Here is a 22,644-nt window from a genome sequence, read left to right as displayed (position 1 = left end):
TATCTTTAAATGTTTAATTCATACCTTGATGTTTCTGTTATCTGGTGTTGATGCGGGGTCGGTGAGCCGAGGAGTCGAAAGAAAGATTTTCTTAGACTCTCAAGATCTGGCAGTAGTGCTCTTTTATTTAGAGAATAGTATAGAATAGCATGGGGACAGGACCCATGGGCAGTCAGAGCTTTTGCTGCCGCCGCTTCTGCTGCCCCCGCTGGCATGGGGACAGGACCCATGGGCAGGCAGAGCTGGTGTGTGGGGACAGGACCCACGGGCAGTCAGAGCTCCTGTGGCTGCCCCGAGTTGAGGGTTAGGGCTAAATTTAAGGCATAGGTATATGATTCATCTCTTTACAAAACAAAGGAAAGAACATGAAAAAAAAGTTAAAATGGTATCAGTGCAGGTGGGGTCTGGTCATTGGGTGATCCCATGACTTTTAGACAAGAATCAAATCGGATTAAGTAAAGGTTAGAAAGGTTAGACGCCACCACCCTAAACCAGTTACATGAGATTGCCAGACAGCAACCAACTTAAGTTCTTGCCTTCTCCATTAAGAGTTTCTAGGGATAAGGTCATCTCTCTTCTTCTTTCTGGTACAGAGAGGGAGGCACCTTTTACAGATAGAGATTTACCTTACAAACGTAAATGTGTCCCAACAAGGGCAAGTTCCATTCCCCAGAGCCTCCTCCCCTGTCCCAGTTTATCGAAAGCAATCAGCCCAAAACAATCCTGATGCCAAAGAGACATATCCTGGGGTGGCCAATTTCAGGTCCCTACAAGGTCATCCCCCCTTCCTTCACAAACGCAAATGTCTCAAAAGGGCAAGCAAAATTCCAGTCCTCGGAGCCTGCTTCTCATCTGCAGTTTTAAAAGTAACCAGCCTAAAAATCCTCATCGTAAACCATTTTAAAATTAAGCAGCCTAAAAATCCTCATCAGTGTTAGTCTATATCCTGTTCTCCACAAAAGAGAAAAGAGAATCTTAGCTCAATTAGCTAAGAGAATCCTAGCTCTTGGATTTTAGTTCCAGATATATTGATTGTTTGAAAAATAATCCCTGCTTATTTAGATGCAACAATAAGTTTTATTGGTTAATTTGGTCATCATTCACTCCAATCATTCACTTCATTGAATTCATGTTTCTTCTCTCTGGAGTACTTCTCCTAGTAATTCTTTCAAAGAACGTTTGTAGGTGGAAAACTTTCTGAGCCCTTGTATATCTGAAAATGTTGTGGGGGCCTAGAATTGGCCACCCCAAGATATGTCTCTTTGGCATGAGGATTTTTTGCGGGGCTGGTTACTTTTAATAAAAGCAACTCTGAGGAGTGGAGTTTGCTTGCCCTTTGTTGGGAAACATTTACATTTGTAAGGAAATCTCCATCTGTAAAGATACCTCCCTCTCTGTACCAGGAAGAAGAAAGGGGATGACTTTATCTCTAGAAACTCTTAATCAACACCAAAGGCAAGGACTTAAATCTGCATTTTGTTTACTGTACTTGTGTAGTAATCTCCCATGATTGACTTCACCTCCACCCCCAATATCCTCCTTTGTCGTTAGCTGAAGACAATATTTAAGGTGGGGGCTTCAGCCATTTTGGCGAATTGCTCAGCTTGCCTGACCTCTCCCATGTATACATGTTATAAAGCTTTGTTTAATTTCCTCCTATTATTCTGTCTCATGTGAATTTAATTCATTCTCCAGCCAGATGAATCCAGAGAGGGTAGAGGACATGTCTTCCTCCCTTACAATGTCTATATTTCATGCTCACATCTGGATGATATAAGTATAAAATTCTAGGTTAATAATTTCCTTTCAGATGATGAATCCAAACAGCTTATTGCTTAGGAGCTGGAACTTCTGTCAACGGCTTAGTGACACATTGGAATGGTTGGAAGGATTTTTCTCTAACTGGCAAAAATGGTCAAGTGGACTCCAGACCCTGCTCGTCACCAACCTGCCATGGGGTCGTAAGCTTTCTGCTCTGTCAGATAGAGGAGAACCAAGGCTGGCTGCTGGGACTGGAGGCTGATGGGCCCTTTGTTTCTCATGGGAAGGGGAACAGCCAGAATTGGCTTCTCATAGGATGTGGCCACTTTAGGAAAACAGAAAGTCCATGGAGGCCTTAGAATTCTGGGACCGTTGGTGGCAGGAAGTCGGAAAGGAACAGATTCTGTGTTTGAAAGCTGGGAAGAAAGCCTAGCACCACATTGTTTTCAGTGAATTGCAACACATCAATAGGTCATGCTTGAAATTAAACTTATTGTGTATTTCCTACCAACGAGAATACTACCCTACACAACTACAACAGAAGCATCAAAATCAGGAAATTAGTGTTACTGTCATCTAATCCTCAGATCCTATTTCTAATTCACCTATGGTCCCAATAATTACAAGCCAATAAAGATTACAGGCCAGTTATTTTATAAAATGTCTCAATTTTATTTTCTGCTGTCTTCTTATGATTAGATTCAGGTTATACATCTTTGACAGGAGTATCACAGAAGTGATTGTGTTCTTCCCACTGCATCTTGTCAGGTAATGCATGACTGATTTATCCTGTTTCAGATGATGTTCGTTTTGATCACTCAGCTAAGATGGTTTCTGCCAGCCTTCTCCACTACAAAGTTACTCCTTTTCCCTTGTAATTAATAAGTATTTTGTGTAGAGGGAAGTACTTGAAACCATGTAAATATACCATTTCTCATCTAAATTCTGACTTATTACTTACTTTTATCAGTATGAACTCATGATTTCCTTTTTTTTTAATAAGGTCTTTTAATTTTATTGTTTATTTATTTATTTATTGAGGAAGATTAGCCCTGAGCTAACATCTGCCACCAATCCTCCTCCTTTTGCTGAGGAAGACTGGCCCTGAGCTAACATCTGTGCCCATCTTCCTCTACTTTATATGTGGGACGCCTGCCACAGCATGGCTTGACAAGTGGTGTGTAGGTCCGCACCCAGGATCCAAAATGGCAAACCCCGGGCCACTGAAGCAGAAGGTGTGAATTTAACCGCTGCACCACCAGGCCGGCCCCTCCTTTTTTCATTCAATGTCTTCTAATCCATTACTACTATCTTAATGCTCAGATTGTCTCAGCTTTGGCCAGTGGGAGTCCCTTTGAGATAACTTCCGTGTCTTTTTGATATCATCTTATCATTCCTTGAGTGGTTCTTTGCCTTCTGGCACAAGATGTTCCAGGCACATCTTGTGCTTTGATCCCAGCCCTAGAATCAGCTATTTCTCCAAGAAGCCCTGGGTTTTGTTGTTGTCATTTGTTTTTAGTGGAGAATAGTATTTAGAATCCAAGATCTAGGCACAAAGCATTTATTGCTATTGGGCTATTACTGCTCCTCGACCTTCTCAGTAGACAGGGCTACTTCCATCCCTATTTATTTCTATATCTACATAGATCTGTTGAAAACCATGGGTGAACACATGCCAACATTTCCTACTTCAATTCACCACTACAGGATTCATTCTTGCTTTCTCTCTTTCCATGCATGTAACACCCTTTTCCAATAGTGAGAAATATTGCTCACATTATCTTTAATAGACTAATTTGCTTAATCCGTCTGCATGTAGTCAAAGCCCCATCCCTGTCTCTTGCATATATGCCTTCCTCATCCTACTCGGGCTCTGAAATTGCACTGGCCTGGCCCCTATATGGATGTTTTCATCACCCCACTTAAACTGACACCCCACCCCAGGTTGCCTCTGTGGCAGATGACCCCCTCACCTACTTAGGCTCCCACCTGACCACAGGTCTTCCACCCATATAGAGATGCTCCTCACTGCACTCAGGCTCCAACAGCCCAGGCTGAGCTGCTCACATGTGTAGATGCCCTCTTCATTCTATTTGGGTTGTGATTCTCTACATGGGACACACACGGACACACGCACACTGGCTCTGAAAACCCATGACAAGCCATGTCCCTTATTGTTGTCCTCTCCACACTGCTCAGACTGACACCCACATCAAGCTGCCCCCATGCATGGACTCCCTCCTCACTCCACTCCACACCAGGTCTTCTTTCCCATGGGGATGCCTTTCTCATGCTCCAACTCCGCACCAGCCGACCCACCCACAAGGATGCTCTCCTCCCCCTTGAGCTTGAGCTCTAACACCCCACAGCAAACCGCCCCTCCGTGTAGATGTTCTCCTCATCCTGCTTAGGCTATGACGTCTAAGCTGGGCCACTCCCATGCATGGCCTCCCTCATTTCACTTGAGCTGTGAAATCCACACCAGACAGCCCCCCAGTATGAATGCCTACCTTGCTCTGCTCCACATAATGGATTTAGGACTGAATTATTCAGGAAGGGAAGGGAGGAGGAAGAGCTCAGAAAATATTAACTACACCCAGAGGTATATTTTCATGTTTAGTAACATAATGCAATACATCAGTGTATTGGATCATGATGTGAAATGTATTCTTATTGTGGGTCTCAGTCAAGAACAGTTGAAAGGCACCAACCTAAAAAGGTCCTAGCATGATGGTACACTAGCACCCCATTTAGTGCTTCACTGTTCTCCGGGCTGCTCTCAGGAGAAACCCTGTCACCTGTGTGAACACCCTATCCAAAAGGACAATGCTTCCATGGCAACAGAGATACAACTTTGGTGGGCTCCTGGGAGTCACAGACTTGGTTCTAGCTCTGCCTCAAGCACTCACTAGCCAAGCAATCCAGTTACCTTCTCCATGAAAAATGCCAATGATATGGGATGTACTTCTCTCCTACGCATAAAATCAGGCAGTATATGAAAAGTGATTTGAAAACTACAATAGATAATTATGCATAGGTCTTTTACTTGCAATATAATATTGACTCTTTAAACAACCTGTGAAATTCACATTCAATAGATGAAGAAACTGAAGCTTCAGGACGTCAAACGGATAAACCAGTATTCGAACCCAGGTATATTAGACTCTATCTTCACAATCATTAAATGGCACTTTTTTTCTTAATTTCTTTTTTTTTCAAAGATTGGCACCTGAGCTAACAGCTGTTGCCAATATTTCTTTTTTTAAATTGCTTTTTCTCCCTACAACAAGTAGTTGTATATTTTAGTTGTGGGTCCTTCCAGTTGTGGCTTGTGGGACACCGCCTCAACATGGACTGATGAGTGGTGCCACGTCCGTGCCCAGGATACGAACTGGCAAAACCTTGGGCCACCGAAGCAGAGCGTGCGAACTTAGCCACTCGGCCACGGGGCCGGCCCCTAAAGGGCACTTTTAAAAAATGCTGTGTGAAGGTGAAAGTTTACTGTGTTAGCAATGAAGGAGCATCTTTGTTCTGTTACGGAGTTTGCATTATTTATATGGAGAAGTGAATCTTTTTATCATTTCCCCTTAAATATCACAGTTGTTGAAAGCTTTGAGTCCTGTGGGGATTTTTACCCTTTTCTATGCAAGCATAGATAAAATTCAAGAATTTGAGACTAAATGGGGGCAACCCTGAAACACCAATGGTGGCATCGGTGCAAGGTACTGGGGTGACATAGTCATTTCCTTAGCTGTAAAATGACGGCCAAGGTAAAGTCCTTGCCTGTAGCAGGAGATGGATAAATACGTTGAAGAATGAACAAACGTTGGGGCTGGCCCCGTGGCCGAGTGGTTAAGTTCGCGCGCTCCGCTGCAGGCGGCCCAGTGTTTCGTTGGTTCGAATCCTGGGCGCGGACATGACACTGCTCATCAAACCACGCTGAGGCAGCGTCCCACATGCCACAACTAGAAGGACCCACATCGAAGAATATACAACTATGTACCGGGGGGCTTTGAGGAGAAAAAGGAAAAAATAAAATCTTAAAAAAAAAAAAAAAAAAGAATGAACAAACGAGAGCTGGTTAAATGGAGAACCCTGGCAGCTTTGTGGGGTGGGGTAGTTAGCCAGGAACAGTACCCCCTTAGCCCCCAGGTGGAGGACAGACCTCAGGGTAGAATCAATCTACCATTTTCTGGTCTGGGGCTGTCCACAGTCCTACCTGGGACCAAGTCTCTGCTGAAGGGCCTGGAGAGCTTCTGCAGAGCTGCTTCTGGGCAGCTGGACAGGACCAGGCTGGGGCAGAGACCAGGTGTGGGTGGGCGTGAACAGTGCTCTCCACAAGACCATAAAAGTCCACCTCGAATGTTCTATTTTTAAAGCCAAATAGCAGCATTCTTCCTCCAGCCCCAAAAATGAAAATCTCAGAGCAGCAGTGAGTGTTCTGGTCAAGGACAAGGTGGGTACAACAGGGTACAGACTGAGCCACAGGGGATAAGAACCAGCTGAGGGAGAATGTGCATCTTCTACCCTGATGAGCCCAACTCTGCCCCCTGCAGACATGCCAGGGGCATGACTTGCAACAGACTATGAGCAGAGACTTGAAACCTTGAGAAGCCAGCAATAGTCCCTTTGTCTCTCCTCAGCAGAAGACCACCTGTGCACGGGAAGAGGGGGCTCTTTATCCTGGCCAAGAATGAGGTTGGGGTAGACAAGAGCAGCTGCAGACAGTACAGGAGCCCAGATTCTAAGTCCAATGGCAGTTTTTATTCCCTAGGAACAAAGACATGTGGGAAGAAACTCCAAAAGGAAATGGAAGCATGAATGACAAAAAGACACTAGGCTGGCATGGCTCAGGAGTCAGATGGATCACACACTCCACACTGGACCTGGTCATGCCCTAGTTTCTTTGATCAACATCTGCCCCATCCCCAAGTGCCATTACAGAGGTGGAGGGTGGGGGCAGCAAGGTGTAAAGGTTCCCTACTTTACATAAAGGAGAGGGATGTACCTGTCTATTCCAAGAGGCCTCTCAGGGACACCAAAACCTTTCAAGAATGGAGGTAGACAGATAAGAATGAGAGGGGTCTGGGTGTCACAGACAACCTGAAAGCAGTCACAGGGGCCCTTTACGGCTGACAGCATCTGTGCTTAGATGGAACTGAAAGGGAAACAACAGCTGGGTGAGGCAACGTTGAGCTTTATGGTGGAGATGGTCAATCTTGCCAAATTGGGCCCCCGAGCAGTTATAACCAGCACTGCTGCTTCTATTCACTTCAAAGGAACTTGGCCATATGAAGTCAGAAGCCATTATCCTTTTCCCAAAGGAATCACTTCTGTCCCCTTTTCTGGAAAAATCTTGCCTCCTGCAAGTCTGGTCCTTTACAGAACAAACTAGCAAGAGACAAGGAAAAACCATGTCATACCCTCACACCTCCCGTGACATGACAGCTTCTAGTGCAGTATGAACCCCTAAGAACAAAGTCTTTGGTGTGGGGCCTGGAGAACTAAGTCATCTGGTCATTCAGTCCCTGATAGTCTCTGCAGAACACATCAAGTAACTCATCCCTATAACACAGGGTGGTCTCTGGGCCTGGGTCCTGAGTCCAGATCACAGTGAGGTCTCCTGGAGGATGAAGGTGGGGCTGCTCGCCTGGTGCGCTGAGCCTTCCTCAGGCACTGCCATGGCCTCCTTGTCTCTGCTGCCCCTCAGCATCCCATTACTCATCTTCTCTGGAAACATAGCAGTGTCCATGGAGAGGTCCTGAGAAGCACAGAACAAAGGCAGCGGGGTGGGGTGAACATGAGACAAAGGGGTGCTAAAGGAACCCATGCGGAAAGGGTGAAAGACCCTGCTTTGACCTTGGCTAGAAAGGAGATCAGCAAGAAGGGGGCAGGGGAGAAAGGGGGGAGCAGAGCACAGGGGTGCAGGGACCAGCACACTGTGCGCCTCTCCAGGCTAAGACCCTTCTGCCCACCAAGCCAGCACTGCCCTGTGGGAAGGAGCCGGGGCAGCTGCTGTGGGACAGTCCAGGCTCAGGCAAATAATCAGCAAAACGGGTGCTGGGGGAGGACAAAGAAAGGGATGGAAGGGAACCTGGAAGGTGCACTAGGAGTCTGGACAGGGAAAGGAGGAGCCAATCTGCACAACATAGGTCCTACCTGGCTACAGCTTCTGCAGTGAAGTCGCTTCTGAAAGGACATGGGCAGGAGGGCAAGGAGTTTTGGCAACACTGGGTAAATGGTCCGAGGGTTCAGGGTCCGGCCCCGCATTCCCCCTGAAGGTAAAGGCGCTTCTGAGTCTCCTACCATGGAACCAGTGCACACCCAGCAAGCCCTCTGCTCTCGGGGCTCTGAGCCCCCAGCCCCACCCACCTCGCAGAGCTCAGCCAAGAAGCATGACTGTTACAGACACCCAGGAGCCCAGAATTCCCTGACCTCCAGACCCCAGATTCCCTGAGCTCCCTCCCTCAGCCCTTCCTTGTTTCTCTGTGTCCCCACTCCACACCCCCTCACCAGTGAGCAGACTGACAATCAGGCCCACCACAATGACTGTGGTAGAGTTGTGAGCGCTGTACCATAAATATGACAGGGAATAGAGATGTTGCAGCCCTGCAGGCCTGCAGAGAACAAAGAGGCGAGGACAATAAGCAATTAATTGACAGGGCATTCCTTCGGCACCTAGTTCTACCCACCTGCATGGTCCTAAGGTCTTGGGACCCAACACTCAACATAACATTTCCCTGAGGTCTCTTTGGCAAGGCCCCTGGGAAACCCCTCAGAAATGAGCTATTCCCTCCAAGGAGAAAAAGAATGAGCCCTGACTTACTTGGAGAGGGTGGTCGAGGGCATCAGGGTAGTCATGGTGACAGTGGTCAGATTGCTCGGCAGGGAAATGCTGGACCCATTAGGGTGAGAGGGTGCCATGCTGGAGCCCATGCTGGTCACTATGCTCCCAATGCCAATCCAGAAAGCCATGATGAGTCCAGCCAACAGGCCCACGATGGCACCCTGCCCAGAGACATGGCACACTCTCCTGTCACAATGCCATACCAAACCTTCACCCAGTTCCCAGCACTCATGGTGAGAGCCCTGCCAAGTCATTTCCCAACTCCACCCCTGCACATGACTGTGGAGCCAGAGGGTCACTCACAGGAGGGTTAGCACAAGGAAAGAACATCCCAAGGCAGAAGAGTCCGAGCAGCGGACCCCCAACCATGCCAAAGATGCTGATTGCTGCCTGCAGAGGACAGGGTTGAGAAAAACAGAGAGAACATATGCTCAGAGACACTCCCCACCCAACCCCCCACCCCCTCCCACCCCCGCCTCACCAATGTAGAACACAGCCACCCGCCAATGCCTCAGAGCCCCACTTGTCAGATCTGTCTCTTCTACCTGGAACCGTCAGAACGCAGGATTCCAGAGGGGAGGGAGGGTTAAGGGAATGTGCTCTGGGTTCTTCTCCGAGGCTGATCCTTAGATCTCTCAGAGCCAACAATGTCCTAGGAATGACTCTGGGGCTTTTGGCTACTTGAGAGTCTGTTCATAGGTAAAGGTGATCCATCAAAGGGGAATTTCCGACACCTGCCCCCTATGTCATTCTTGTCACAATAGCCATCTTTCTCAATTTCCTGTTTCAGTTAGCTCCCTTTTTCTCTTAAAAATTGCTTTCTTCTCTCCATAGTCATTACCTGAAGCACGGGTCCCAAATGGGAGGAAATATAGGCCATTCCCAGACAAAGTAGCCCATAGCCAAACGCTAGGAAAAAAGAAGGGAAGAAACAAGCAAAGGTGAGTTAACACAATAAAAAAGGGTAAAAGTAGAACAAAGCTCCTTCCCCAGCCAAAAACTACCTCTGTGTCCCTGGAAACAGGGCATATTACCTCACGCCCCAGCTCCCTCCCACTCTGTCCTCACTCCCCTGTGACTCTGACACCTCCCCAGGAAATGCCCTGAGCCGTAAACAAGGTTGTATGCTTCATTCAGCAAGCACGCTGAGCCCAGGCCAAAGCCGGTGCCTTAAAGCAGACTGACAACAGTGCTTGGGGTATGTCTTAGAAAGAACATGATTGAAGAGATGAGGAAGCGTAATCCCACCGAGGATTCTGGAAAGCATGGTGGCTTGGACTTCAGAGAACTGAGGGAACCAAGGTCGAATCAGGTCTTCCATCGTAACAGTTGCCAATGAATTAAAAGCAGAGGATATGGTGCTGAAAGGAGGAAGAAAAAGATGAGCTGCTTGAGTCTGGGAGCCGGGGAGGCAAGATTAACAAGGGACTCTATTGAGGGAACAGTGCCCCAAAGGTAGGAGGTGACACATGTAGCCAAAAACCATCCTCACAGTTGGCAGCAGAGGAAGAGGCCTGGGGCAAGGACATTTGTCCTTTTCTGAGTGGGGTACAGATATTGTCCAAGTAGATCAATTTTTGGTATTGTAAAAAAAGAATCCTTCTCCAAAAAGGGGGCATCTCCTGGGAGAGGATATGGTCTGTCCCACACAGATGAGCGGTCTCTTGTCATCCACAGATGGGTGGGCACAATGAGAAACTCAGCAGGATCCCCTCCTCCACATCACCTTGTACCAAGCAGGAGTCAGTTGAGCCAAGACTGAGGGAAATGGTCAGAGAGGTAGGTACCTGAGGGAGCCACTGAAGAGGCAGGCAACAAACAGCCCAGGCAGGCCTGGGAGGCCTTTCAGGAGATCCATCACAAAATACAGGACAAACTGCAAGCAGAGCACAAGTGCACAGCTCTCTTGAGAGAGGCGCCCTGCCCCAGGGTGAGACATGCGAGAAGCACCCTTGCATGTGCCCCCAAGTCTATGGGGACTGGGTGCATCAGGAAGGGGCCAGCCGCTGAGGGTGACCCCACAGTAAATGAAAAGAAAATGGGCTGTAGAGAGAGAACGGCACAGTTCATACCCCAGCTCTGCCCCAACCAGTAGGGTGACTGGAGCATGCTGACTACCTGCTGAGCCTCTTTTCTCCTCTGCAGAATGAGGCTTTTGGGAGTGTTAGATGAGACCAGGTGTGGGACAGCTCTCAGCAGAGCATGTGGTGCATGGTGGCAAGTCAATAAAGGTAGATTGCCAACCCAGTAGGCTGAGCACTGCGATTAGGTGATGCTGGGGGCTGGGACACTGACATGCTAGACCGCCAGAATCCCAGAGTGGAAAGAGATTTTATATCCATTTCCCATGCAGGGTGGGAGTCCTTCCTACAGCCAGTCAGACACTCTTATTTGGGGCCCAGGTTGGCACAGAAGGGGGCTAAAGAGGCCTTCTCACCTGGTCAGGGGCTGCTTGAGCCTGCTGGGTGCTCATGGGATACTCCTGATAGTAGGCGAACATGACCAGGCCAATGAGGCAGCCCATACAGAGGACTACTTGCTGGCAAGGGAAGACTGCATAGCAGGAGCTACAAAAGAGGCCAGTGCCAAGGAGAAAGAGGGTGTTAACAGATACCCTTGGCATGTCCCCAAGCCCCCAGAAAGCAGACCCACGTCCCAACCCCAATGGGTGTGTGTGTGCTCTGGCAGCCTGCCCCCACCCAACTGCCTCTGTGGAACTGGGGTCCACTCTCTTCCCACAGCCCTTGCTCCCCAGTCTTCTTGTCCCTGCACTCACAGCACAGCAGCCTTCTCCGTGTGGGAGCTGAGGTAGCGCTGTACCTGAGCCTGGTTCACCCCATATAAGGAGAGCATCATAAAGACGCCACCAAAGGCCAAGGTCCAAAAAGTGTGCCGCACAAAAGGGTCTGGATCCAGCCTGCAACAGACACCACCTGGTCACTGTGCCATAGCCCCAGAAAAAGATTCAGCCTTCCTCGCCCTCCTACAACAGGGGTCAGAGGAAAGCAGAGCAGAGACATCGCTGCGAGGGCCAAGGAGCTACTAAACACAAGAATTGGATCGACTCAAAAGACAATGCAAGTTAGAGGGAGAGTTCCATTCCTCCAACCCACGGCCTCATCCCAGGTACTAAAAACGTCTTGACCCTCCTTAACCACCAGCCAGACCCCTGTGATCACCCTCCCTCTCTGCAGTGCCAGCTTCCCACCTATCTCAGTGCTGCACCTAAGGCTTCCACAGATTGCCTTCTGCTTACTACAGCCCTGAGCTCAGGCTCTAGGATGGGCTCAGCTCCCAGGCACTACAGACCCCAGAGAGGGGAAAGGGTGTACTTACTCAATCCCAGAGATGCGGCCATGCTGGGAAGCCACATCCCACACATGCCCCAAGCCGCCCACCTTGGCTGACCCCACGATGATAACTGACAGCTGCCCTAGGAACATGACCAGTGTCTGGAACACATCTGTCCAGATGACTGCTTTCAGCCCACCCTGCAGGGAAAAAGATAGCACACCTGTCACAGATGTCTTTCAAACTTTCCACCACCGAGGACACCCCGCCACCAGTGAGGGCACTATATCACCACCAGGGGCATAATTGCTGAGACCCTGTTTACATCATTCCTACCACATCCCCTAGTTCATATGCTATCCACTCACCTACACCCCATCCCCTACCATAATCCCATCCCATCTTCTACATCTCATTTCATCCCACCCTAGAATTTCATCCCATTTCCTCATCTATATTGTTATTTCATCTCCCTCCTACCTTGTTATCTCATCCTTTCTTTTCCATTTCCTCCCATCTCCCCTCCTTACACTTCACCTCTTCTCCTTCCTCCCCTAAGACTTAACGTACTTACCAGAGCAGTGTAGACGGTACAGACAATGCCTAGGGTCAGCACTGACAGCCACAGATCAAAGCCAGTCACTATAAACAAATAAAAGTCACATTCTTGTCTCTGGAAGAGGGTTTCCCAGGCAACGAGCCAGAGAAGCCCTGGTAAAAGATGAAGCATTTGGTCATTAAGGATAAAATAAATCATTCACCACAACAGAAAAAAAGAGTTTGCAGAGGTCCACTAAAAGGTGTTGATTAACCAGTTTAGATGGGGCATGGCAATGTTTGGTTAGCTTTCAAGTGAGTTGAACCAAGCCTGCTTCTACCTCTGGTAGAGACCAGCCAAGGGCCCATTCAGTGAAATAATTCCCTGGCCAAGGTCAGATTCTTTTCTGCACACTCTCCTTTTCCTGTACCTCCCAGTGGTGTTTTCCCAGCCTGCCAGGGGCTGTGACTCCTCACCTGCATTGAGGGCCAATGATGGTGCATAGAGCACAACCCCCATATAGATCACCTGTTGGATATGGAAAAGAGAACATGAGGGAAGATGAAGGTGGGCAAAGAGGAAGAAAGATGGAGCTCCAATATCCCAATAGCCTCCCTTCACCTAGGCTCCCTTTCTTCTCCCTTCTTCCAAATTTTGGCTTGCTGCCACCACAGGTTCTGTGCTGAAACTAGAAGGAAAGGGAAGTAGGATGCCTCTGGGGGCTTCAGTGACACTGACCCCTGGCAGAAATTTCAATCCTGCCAGTTTGAGAGCAGGGAAGGCTCCAACTGCTTCAGCAAGCCTGAGTTCAGGTCCCTCTACCATGTCTCAGGCTCAATTTTTATCCTCATTCCACTTACCATCTGAAAGATGAAGGTCACGGTCCCACAAACCCGCACAGCTTTATTGAATCGGAGCTCCAGGTACTAGGAGAAATATATAAAAATATATAGAAATGTATATTAAAAAAAAGGTATTCCTTCCTACTCTGCCTCTCACAATTCACACACAACTTCTCTCAAGAGGTGCAGGAACATGAGGGAATATCCAACTCATATCCACTCTGCCCCACACAGTACAGCACACTCCTCCTCTCCCTACTCACACCCCCACCTGATCTCACTTAGAACTTGTAAACACATGATGCTCTCTGTCACTCTCATTAGGCAGAGGAGATCCAGGGGCCCAGATCTCTCATAGGTGCCCTGTTCTTCCTCTCCATCCCCGACCCTGCGGGTCCTATGTGCTCCTCCCTTCCTCCCTGCTCACCTCATAGGCACTGGTGAGATGCAGGCGGTAGAAGACAGGGATGAAGACGTGTGCAGGGATCAGCAGCCCCAGGAAATAGGAGATGCCCAGGAACCAGTACTGGGTCCCAAATTGGTAGATCTCGGACGGCACACCCAGGATAGCCACGGCTGATTGGAAGGTGGCCAGCAGGGACAGTGCCACAGGAAAGCAGGTCATTTTGCGGTCTGCCATCAGCAGCTGGCCAATGGTATGCTGGCCCCAGCCACGACAGGCATGGTAGAGCCCAATGGCGAGGGAGAGAACAAGCAGCAAGATGAAGACCACATAGTCCACGGTGGAAAAGGTGGATGTGACCACGCTTGTGTCTGAGGGTGGGGGGAGGGGAGAGGAGGTGCTCACCCCCACATTCATATCCTTACTGTGTCTGTGACCTGCAGCCACTTGCTGTGCCTGGGCTCTGGGCTGCCACTGGCCTGAGCAGTGGCAGACAAGTGGCTACAACCTGGCTCCCAGCCAAAGTCTCACAGTCCTCCTCCTCCACCAAGTGACATCGTCCAGGGTTAGCTGCAAAGGAATCAGCTTCTAGTTAGGTCTATCCTGCCTTCATGGCCACCTACCCTTTGGCCTGTGTATCCCAACCCACCAAACTTGGACCAGCCACCTCTGTGGCAGCCCTTGAAGATCTGGAGAAAGCAGCAGAGTGAGACAGCCAGGAGACAACTACCCGGCCAAGATCTTTCCGGGCATACCCAGCTGTGAAATTTAAGAAACTTCTTAGGTCTCCACCCCAGTAACAAAAGAAAAATCAACTCTAGCCCGTGTTTTTTCTTAGAAGAATTCCCTGGCTCTGCTTGTAGGCATAGATCCAGTCACTACAATGTACTAAGCCAGCAGGGCCCAGCCTGGCGCCATAGCCCAGCAGGGGAAAAGAAAGGGAGACTAATGACAGCATGGCTTCCTCTATTCCCCCGGCCTCAGTCCCCGCCTGTCATGATTCCCAGTGTCACCTTCCTAACAGCACCCCTTCTCAGCACTGATCACCAGGAAGATCATCTCTATGGCAACCGCAAACTCCATTCCAGGCAATCCCAGGTCAATCACTCCATGCCCCTTTCTTAACATTCTCCCTTACACCACTAGATAAGCCTTGATATCCACCTCTTGGCTCCTCTACCTGTAACACCACAGTCAACGGCAGGTCCAGGAAGAGCAGGAGGATTTAAAAGTGAGAAGGCAACATGCTGGAGCCAGGGGTTCAGAGTTACAATTACAGGCACTTCGAAGAGAAGCAAACCAGCCAGGGAGAGTGGGCTGGGAGAGTCCCACTGAGGCAGACACCTACCTAGAGAAGCAATCCCTGTTCCGAGGCAGAGTCGCCTGGAGAAGTTGTGTGTCTGGAGCTGGGCAGAGGCTGAGGGTCTGGCTCTGTAAGTGGCTGAGGTGAGATGAGGAAGTGAGGGTGGAGTGAAGCTCAGTAGCTATTTGTTCTGGCCCCTTCAGGGAACCAATAGCTGTGGTCCAAATGGCCCTATCACCCTATGGCCCCCAAACTCCAGCTCAGTCCTAGAGGCTCCAGAATGGCAAGCAGGGAGCTCACATTCAACAGCATTCCTGGATGGATTAGGCTTTCACTGTAAGTCACACTTGGCACTGTGTGCTAGAGGGAATTGGAAAGGAGGAGTTGAGAGAAGATGTGAAAGTTGCTTTTCTGACTCCTGCACAAGAAATACTAATCCTCAAAGAATACACCATTATCCTCAGAACAAGGACCACATCATAGCATTTCAAAACTTAAAAGGATCTTAAGAGATCTTTATTACCACCCCCTCATTTACTGACAAGACACTGAGGCCCAGATGACTTTCCAAAACCACAGAGCCGATTACCGTCAGAGGCTAGATCAGAACCCAGCTCTAGTGATCGATCCCTCATCCATCTGCTCCCATTCACGCCACACTGTCTATAAGGTCTACTTCTTGGAGTGCTTATTGGTATGAGGAAAAAAATACCAGAGAATGCCATGTATCTGGATAGCCTAATGATGACAGTTAACATTTTCTGAGCACCTGCTACATAGCCTGGCAGTGTCCTATGTACTTCATAAACATTAGTAATAATGAGTAATAAAAAAATAACCATAGCTATTCACTTCCAAAACACCATGTCTCAGGTTATGCACTTTACATGAACACTCTGTAGTTCTCAAGGGTTACACAGCATAACACAAAACAAGAGAGAAAGACACAGTGCTATCTGCAGATATGACAGATGATTCACCAGGGCCCCTACCCTCACTACTCCCAGAACCAGGGGAGGAGCAGATTGTTAACTGTAGTCAGTTATTTATGGAACAAAGTTTAGATTCTAACTAATCTAGAGACATACTAATATAAGCTATGTCTTCTGCTCTTGCCCACTAGGAGAAAGATCAGCCTGGCTGTGTTCTGGCTCTCCACAGTGTTCTTGGGCAGATGTTGCCTGGCTGGTAATATACAGCCTTACACACACCAAACCTGAACTCTGAACCTCCTGGGGCCAATGAAGAAAGGAAATCAGACTGGCAACTCTCGGATCACGTGTTCTACAGAGTCAGAAATGTTAGTCCCCAGAACAGTGTTACCAACAGGCCACTATGGTTTAACCTAAAGACGCCCTGGACCTCTGTCCAATACACTGCAACATTTCAAGTTTTCTCACCCGTCTTTGGCAAATTTTTACTGCTATGATAGAGGTGATGGGAACTACTGGGAAGTAAGAGAAGACGTCTGCTGTGTGCAAATAAGAATGTGTGGCAGAAAAAGGTTAGTGACATGGATAGGCAGGTGGTTGGACAAAGGAAGAAAGGTCCCAGTGTAGACTGGAACACAGACATACAGAAATGGAGACCCTCTCCTTCTGGGGTAAACTGGCAGGGCTTCCTGACGGAACTCTATTGTATGAGGTGGAGAACCCTCCTGGATGGCTGAAGAAAGACAGAGCCAGGCAAGACACGAAAAACCTGACCCAGTAAAAAGCCTTCATCAAACATGACAGTGGCTTTCTAAAAACTCTACACTGATCCAAACTCTAGGGATTTGCATCTCTCTGAGAGTGGGAGCCCAAAGGAAGAGCTGAGTTGTTTCACTGAAACAGTAACACACGGGGCACAAAAAGCAGGCTGTGAGACTCCTTTTAAAGAGTCTAACTCACACACAAGAAAGGAAGAGTATCCTTCTCCACCGCCCTACTCCCATCCTCATTTTGGTCATTTTATAGGAGTCAAAGAATTGCTCTGACTCTTACAAAAGGCAAAGGAGCCGCTGCAGGACCAAACGCCCCCAAGATTCCTTCAAAATCTGTCCTTATGCCCAGAATTCCTCAAGATCTGAAAGGGTTTGGGGGCCCTCATGAGACTGCTAATAACTACCAAAAATGCCTTAGAAAAAGTGCCAGCCAGCCAGCTGAAAGCAAATCCTTTCAGGAGATTCCAGATACCCGGGGGTATGTGGAAGGGAAGGCTGGGCCGGCTACTCAAGATGAGCTCTGGTTAGCGGTCATGAGCTTTTGGCCGGCCCCAAGCAAAGCCAACACTCAGTCCATCCGGGCGCGGGGCTCCCCCGGGGCCCTTCGCTGAGCTCTCGGGCCACCCTGGGACAGCGCTCGCCTTGCCCTCACCTCCGTGGCTCAGCCAGGGCTAAGAAAGTCTCGTCGTTCTTCCTGAGATCAGCATCGCTCCGTTTTGCTGCGAGGGCAAAGGAGATGAGGAGTTAGGGTCGGTCTATCTCGCCCTCATCTCCGCGCCAGGGCTCCGGACGCGGCGCGGTCTCAGGACTGAGGTGAAGAGGACAGGGTGCCCGGGGCGTCCCCAGGCTCGTCTCCTCCCGCCCGGGCTTGCCCTTCGCCCTTCGCTCCTCCATCACCCATACCCTCTTTATTTCCTGGCTTTCCTCCTTCCCTCCACACACGAGGTGGCGGGCCCAACTACCACCTGGCTGCTCACACCTCAGATTTTCCCGGGCCCCCAAGCCGGGGGGCCGGCTCGCCCCGCCCTCCCCGTCCTATCGCCACTCTCCTGAGGGTATGGGCCCACACCCTCCCGGCCCGCCCCGTCCGGCCCACCTGCCAGGTCTCCACACGTGGGTCCGGCCGCGCCGGAGTGCCCGGCCTGCGCCCGGGCCGGGTGACAGTGGGCCCCGCCCCCTGCCCGCCCCCGCGCCGCCATGTTTACTGAGGGCGAACGGAGAGGGCCCCAGCTGCTGTGGAGAAGTGACCTCGGCGTCTGGGCACGAGGAGCGCGCAGCTGAAAGAGTGGTGGTGGGGGAGGCCTTCGGTGAATGGAAAAAGGAGAGGGGGTCGGCCAGTGCCCTCTAACCAGGACCGGGGCGCACGGAGAAGAGCGCTGACCTCTGCCAGCAGCACCAACCCACAGCCCGCCCCGGGCCACCCCCGGGCGAGGGCGTGACGCACGGGGGGGCGGGGCCACACGCGCAAGTCTCGCGAGCAGCTGAGAAGGACGAAGGGAGCGGAAAATGGCCTTTCGCGAGCGCGGACGTCCTTCGAGCCTGGTGGCCTGGGCTGCCGCCTTGCTCCTCGCTCTGGGCGTGGAAAGGGCTCTGGCGCTACCCGAGGTACAGAAGCAACTTAGAAGTCTGGCCGAAGCCGAGTTGCTGGTCAGCTGTGTGTCTTGCTCGCCCGCCCTTGGCTCTCCCGTCTCTCCAGCCGGCCCGCAGCTCCGATTTCGCCCCCAAGGCCTCCCCAGCCGGAGCAGAGCAGGCTCCGGCTCCCGAGTACTCACGCTGCCCGGGTCTCCCAGCACCCTCGCCCTGCCGACGTCCAAAGACCTTTGAAATTTGATCTCCTCGCTCCTTAATCTTTGAATAAGTTCTTTCTACAGAGTCCTCTGGCTCTTGTGCAAGCTCGCCACGGACGAATGCCGTATATCGTGCCGTGGCGGGACTGTCCCTTCTGTAATGCTTGATGATGAGTTCTTTGTGTACCTGCAATTCTTTTACACCCGGCCAAACCGGGCTGTCAGATTGAGAAATCACTGGAGAGGGCATAATAAGTATGTTCTAAAACTAAACCCTCAAAGAAGAGGGCCTTCCCTGAGTGAGGTCTGGTACAGAAAGTCTCTGGTGCGCCTTTTTGGCGCTTGGCTCTAGGGGAAGAAATACATCTCAGTAAACCTGATTAAAAGGTAGGACACTTCCTGCCCTGCGTTAGAGGAATTGTGGAGAGTGTACTGGCAGTTAACTTTTGATCTCCATTCTTTTCTTGGCTTTTCTTTCTGGTGTCCTAATAGTTTTCTCTCTTCTGCAGATATGCATCCAGTGTCCAGGGAGTGTGCAAAATTTGTCAGAAGTGGCCCTTTACTGTAAGCAGACACCAGGGCTAATGCTGCATGCCCGCTGCTGCCTGAATCAGAAGGGCACCATCCTGGGGTGAGGGAGGAGAAGACATCCCTGGATACTGGAAAAGAGTTCCCAAACCGGATTCTTCGAGGCTTGCTTGATTGGCTTTTGGGATAAATATTGGTGCCTGTTTTGGAGGCATCTAAACCATGATTCTCAGACTTTTAAATCTATTATAGCATTTTTGGCTAGGTGAAAAACCCTGTGGTTCTTTCTGATTGAAACTGCATAAAAGTCATAATTTTTTTTTTTTTGAGGCTTTTATGGCTTCGTTTAAAAAAAAAAAAAAGCTTTGTTCTCTTGGTTACTGTCAACTCTTTGGATTATTTACTGTGTGTCCATGAAATGACTCCCTTAGCCTCCAAGACACTATGCTAATATGGTTTTCTTCCCTTTCTGATGAATTCATGTTTGTCTTTAAGGCAAATGCCTCTTCCTGTCCCCTTATGCAGGTTAGTCCCTGCATTTTTTCCTTTACATTCTTGAGAATCCACCTGTTCTTAGGGCTTCAGCTGTAACCACCATGCAGGTGTCTCCCAAAACTACATCTCTTTTAGTATCCTTTGACCTCTCTCCAAGCTCCAGGTATGTGTGGGTACCTCTAGCTTCCTATTAAACAATTCCTCTTCACTGCACCCTCACTTCAAACTCAAAATGTCATATGTCTTGCTTCCATTCTCTTTCCCTAATCTACCTAAATACTACTCTACATTAAACTTTATGAAAGCCAATTTTTTTCCATTATCACTCGCTGGCTTTAAAATTAGACTTACAAGTGTCTGTGCCCTGAGGATAAAGTTCAGACCATGAACTACCACAGACTGATCCCAACCCACTTTTCCAACATTATTTCCAATTATTTGTCCACCCAAACCCTGCACCAGGGTCTGGCTTCAGCCAGACTCGCCTACCTCCAAAATCATTGCACCTTTGTTTATTTTTTCAGGCCTCTCTCTTTACCTGAAACTGCCTTCCTCCATCCCATTAAGAGATATCCATCCTTTAATTCCAACATTCTTTGTGAATGGTCCCTAACTAAATAGCAAAGTAATATCTTTCTATTTTTTTATTCCTTCTAATCCTTAGTGTCTGTACCACTCAAATTACTGTCCTGTGACTTCTTATATATTGTAATTTAATGTTTATATTGTTTTTATTTTTGGTGATGGCCTTGTTCCTCTACTACATTGTGAGCCACTTGAAAGCTAAGATACTGAGGGGTTATTTTTCATTCTCCCAATTTTTGCAGTTAGTAGGCACTTGGTAAATATTTGTAGATTATTAGTTGAATTCTACAATAGATATTGAAGAAAACATACTGTGGCATGTTTCTTAATATCCAGTAGTTTACATCCAATCTGTGGTAGAAAATGCACTTGGAAAAAACTTCAATTTATATGACTTGCATTTTTTTTCCATTTGAAGGCCCTTTGTGTCTCTGAGAATCATAATAATATGACTATGAGATTCACTAATCTAGATAAGAAACAAGTTTCTTCTCATATATGCACAGATGCATAGATATACTAATAAGAACAGTACTGTCCAATAGACCTTTCTGCCATGATGGATATGCTCCATATCTGTACTCTCCAATACAGTAGCCACTAACCATGTTACTAAACACTTGAAATGTGGCTAGTGCAAATGAGGGACTGAATTTTTTTAATTTAAATTAAGTAGCTACATGTAGCTAATGGTGACTGAATTGGCCAATGCAGGATCAAAACATCTACCACAGCACCTAGTTTGTGGCCCTGTACACAGCTGTGTTCAATTAATAATAGCTGAAAAGGGGGTTATGTTAGCTTACCATGATGAAGAGGAGAGACACATAGTTACAACAGTTACTTTCTCTCGTCAGGCTGGATCTCCAGAACTGTTCGCTGAAGGACCCTGGTCCACACTTTCCTCAGGCACATACAGCTATAATCATGTAAGTTATTGGTTATCCTTCCTTCCAAAAGGTGACTATGGCAAAGGGTTGATGGGAAACTCTTTAAGGATGGATTCCTAAAAAGGTGTTTGAATATTAATGTCTAAACTTGGACAACTCAGAATGAGAACTGGATTACCAGTCCAGGAAGATGTGTGAATAGAAGTAGGGTGTTTTCCTAGAGCACAGTGCTAACAGTGTGTGCTTTGCAGAGACCTACAAGTAAACCCCCTCAAGGATGACTTGGCCGGCACCTTCCGTGGCTTTACCCAGCTCCAGACTCTGTGAGTGAGGGTATAGGGTAGGGGAGAGAATCACACAGGAGCAGTACTGTGAGCTCAGCAACTTTGAGCTGCATATTATGACTGCCTATGTTGTGTTCAGGATACTGCCACAAGATGTCAGCTGTCCTGGAGGTATTAATGCCTGGGATACTGTCACCTTTTATACAAACAACCAAACCTGCCAAGGGCAAAGGAACCTTTGCAACAGCACTGGGGACCCAGGTATGCTGTCTGACCTCCACCTTTCTGGGAGCTGCTTTTCCTCCTTTGTGTTTTCTACTTTAGGTCAGAAAGACAGTTGAGTTGCTTAAGTGCCTGTTGTTCAGGTTTCTGAGGTTCTAACCCCTTGGAAAGAAAAGGTCTTATAATGTATTTTATTATTGTTGTTATGTTCCAATTGTCTATAATCTTCTTTCTTCTACCTTGAACCTAGAAATAATTGAGAGAATCTAAGTTGAAACAGATGCTTGAGAAACATACCTAATAAGATCCAGTAATGTTCTGTTTTTCTGTGGCTCCCAGAAATGTGTCCTGAGAATGGATCTTGTGAGCCTGATGGTCCAGGTCTTCTGCAGTGTGTTTGTGCTGATGGCTTTCATGGTTACAAGTGTATGCGCCAGGTGAGAAATTAGACCTTCTAATTAGGGAGAAGAGAAATGCACAGAGTAAGCACCTCTCTGAAACAAGAGCTGTAAGATGCAAATCGCCTAGAGAAGGAAACTGTAACGGAATTGCCCTGGATGAGGGGATAGGTATACAAGGAAGGAACTGGGTGATAGGGTGTAGCCCTTGGTGTAATGCTGTATCAGGATTTACTGTCTGTTTTTCACAGGGCTCATTCCCGTTGCTTATGTTCTTTGGGATTCTGGGATCCACCACGTTATCCATCTCTATCCTGCTTTGGGGAACCCAACGCCGAAAAGCCAAGGCTTCATGAATCACATAGGTCTTCCTACTGACCTGAAGATCGTCCTGATCTATCTTAGCCCAGCCAGGGAGATTTGCTTCCTAGACACGCATCGTTGGCCAGTGGATCTTCCTCAAGGCTGAGGCCACCTTTGGAAGAAGGATAGAAAATTGCACAACGCTGGAGGGGCATGGAGACTCCAGTCCAGAACTAGTACTAGTTCCCATTTGTACTGTTAACTGTAATAAAAACTTTTTCTTCTTCTTCTTCTTTGTTTTTTATTTTCAGGGAAAGGCGCCCTGGCTTTGTGCGTTTCTCGGTTGGGGTGGGACAGACCGCCTTGGAGGAGTTTGCTTTTTCAGGTTTCGGCGGGCTTTGTGTGGGCGAGGCGAGGCGGCTCTAACCCGGTCACTGCCCTGGCCCCGCCCCTTACGTGCCT

General features: G+C 48.6%; 2 protein-coding genes across 9 annotated transcripts; one reads left to right on the top strand and one right to left on the bottom strand.

Moving 5' to 3' along the window:
* Window positions 1-6,503: 6,503 nt before the first annotated feature.
* SLC5A6 (solute carrier family 5 member 6) lies at window positions 6,504-18,662 on the bottom strand. Of its 8 annotated transcripts, none has more exons than XM_014850351.3 (18): window positions 18,463-18,662; window positions 17,343-17,409; window positions 15,031-15,123; window positions 13,707-14,252; window positions 13,298-13,363; window positions 12,914-12,965; window positions 12,474-12,541; window positions 11,945-12,099; window positions 11,385-11,525; window positions 11,046-11,175; window positions 10,396-10,484; window positions 9,857-9,969; window positions 9,450-9,517; window positions 8,912-8,998; window positions 8,588-8,769; window positions 8,275-8,378; window positions 7,921-8,036; window positions 6,504-7,522 (listed from the first exon to the last, which is right to left on the bottom strand). In XM_014850351.3, the coding sequence occupies exons 4-18, from the start codon at window positions 14,097-14,099 to the stop codon at window positions 7,370-7,372; spliced, it is 1,917 nt and encodes a 638-aa protein (XP_014705837.1). In that variant the 5' UTR covers window positions 14,100-14,252; window positions 15,031-15,123; window positions 17,343-17,409; window positions 18,463-18,662; the 3' UTR covers window positions 6,504-7,369. The 8 variants fall into 8 exon arrangements, with proteins under 8 accessions (XP_014705837.1, XP_014705838.1, XP_070368489.1 ...); XM_014850352.2 differs by lacking the exon at window positions 18,463-18,662 and adding an exon at window positions 17,787-17,926; XM_070512388.1 differs by lacking the exon at window positions 18,463-18,662 and adding an exon at window positions 17,896-17,912.
* ATRAID (all-trans retinoic acid induced differentiation factor) lies at window positions 18,115-22,471 on the top strand. The gene is made up of 7 exons (XM_014850356.3): window positions 18,115-18,295; window positions 18,987-19,108; window positions 20,943-21,014; window positions 21,227-21,298; window positions 21,399-21,520; window positions 21,821-21,918; window positions 22,131-22,471. Exons 1-7 carry the CDS (start codon window positions 18,197-18,199, stop codon window positions 22,233-22,235), a joined length of 690 nt encoding a protein of 229 aa, XP_014705842.1. The 5' UTR covers window positions 18,115-18,196; the 3' UTR covers window positions 22,236-22,471.
* The last annotated feature ends 173 nt before the right edge of the window (window positions 22,472-22,644 follow it).

The sequence above is a fragment of the Equus asinus genome, chromosome 6 (genome assembly GCF_041296235.1).
Source record: "Equus asinus isolate D_3611 breed Donkey chromosome 6, EquAss-T2T_v2, whole genome shotgun sequence".
Taxonomy (NCBI): Eukaryota; Metazoa; Chordata; class Mammalia; order Perissodactyla; family Equidae; genus Equus; species Equus asinus.
Note: the sequence above shows the minus strand (reverse complement) of the source record. Positions and strands in the feature narration are given on the sequence as shown.

Excerpts from the sequence above, each read along its gene's own strand:
- SLC5A6 (XM_014850351.3), bottom strand. The coding sequence starts at position 14,099 with ATGAATGTGGGGGTGAGCACCTCCTCTCCCCTCCCCCCACCCTCAGAC. Across the intron at positions 13,364-13,706 it reads ATCTCACCAGTGCCTATGAG|TACCTGGAGCTCCGATTCAA; the intron begins GTGAGCAGGGAG and ends TATTTCTCCTAG. Across the intron at positions 10,485-11,045 it reads CTCAAGCAGCCCCTGACCAG|TTTGTCCTGTATTTTGTGAT; the intron begins GTGAGAAGGCCT and ends CTCTGCTTGCAG.
- ATRAID (XM_014850356.3), top strand. The coding sequence starts at position 18,197 with ATGGCCTTTCGCGAGCGCGGACGTCCTTCGAGCCTGGTGGCCTGGGCT. Across the intron at positions 21,015-21,226 it reads GCACATACAGCTATAATCAT|AGACCTACAAGTAAACCCCC; the intron begins GTAAGTTATTGG and ends TGTGCTTTGCAG. Across the intron at positions 21,919-22,130 it reads GTTACAAGTGTATGCGCCAG|GGCTCATTCCCGTTGCTTAT; the intron begins GTGAGAAATTAG and ends TGTTTTTCACAG.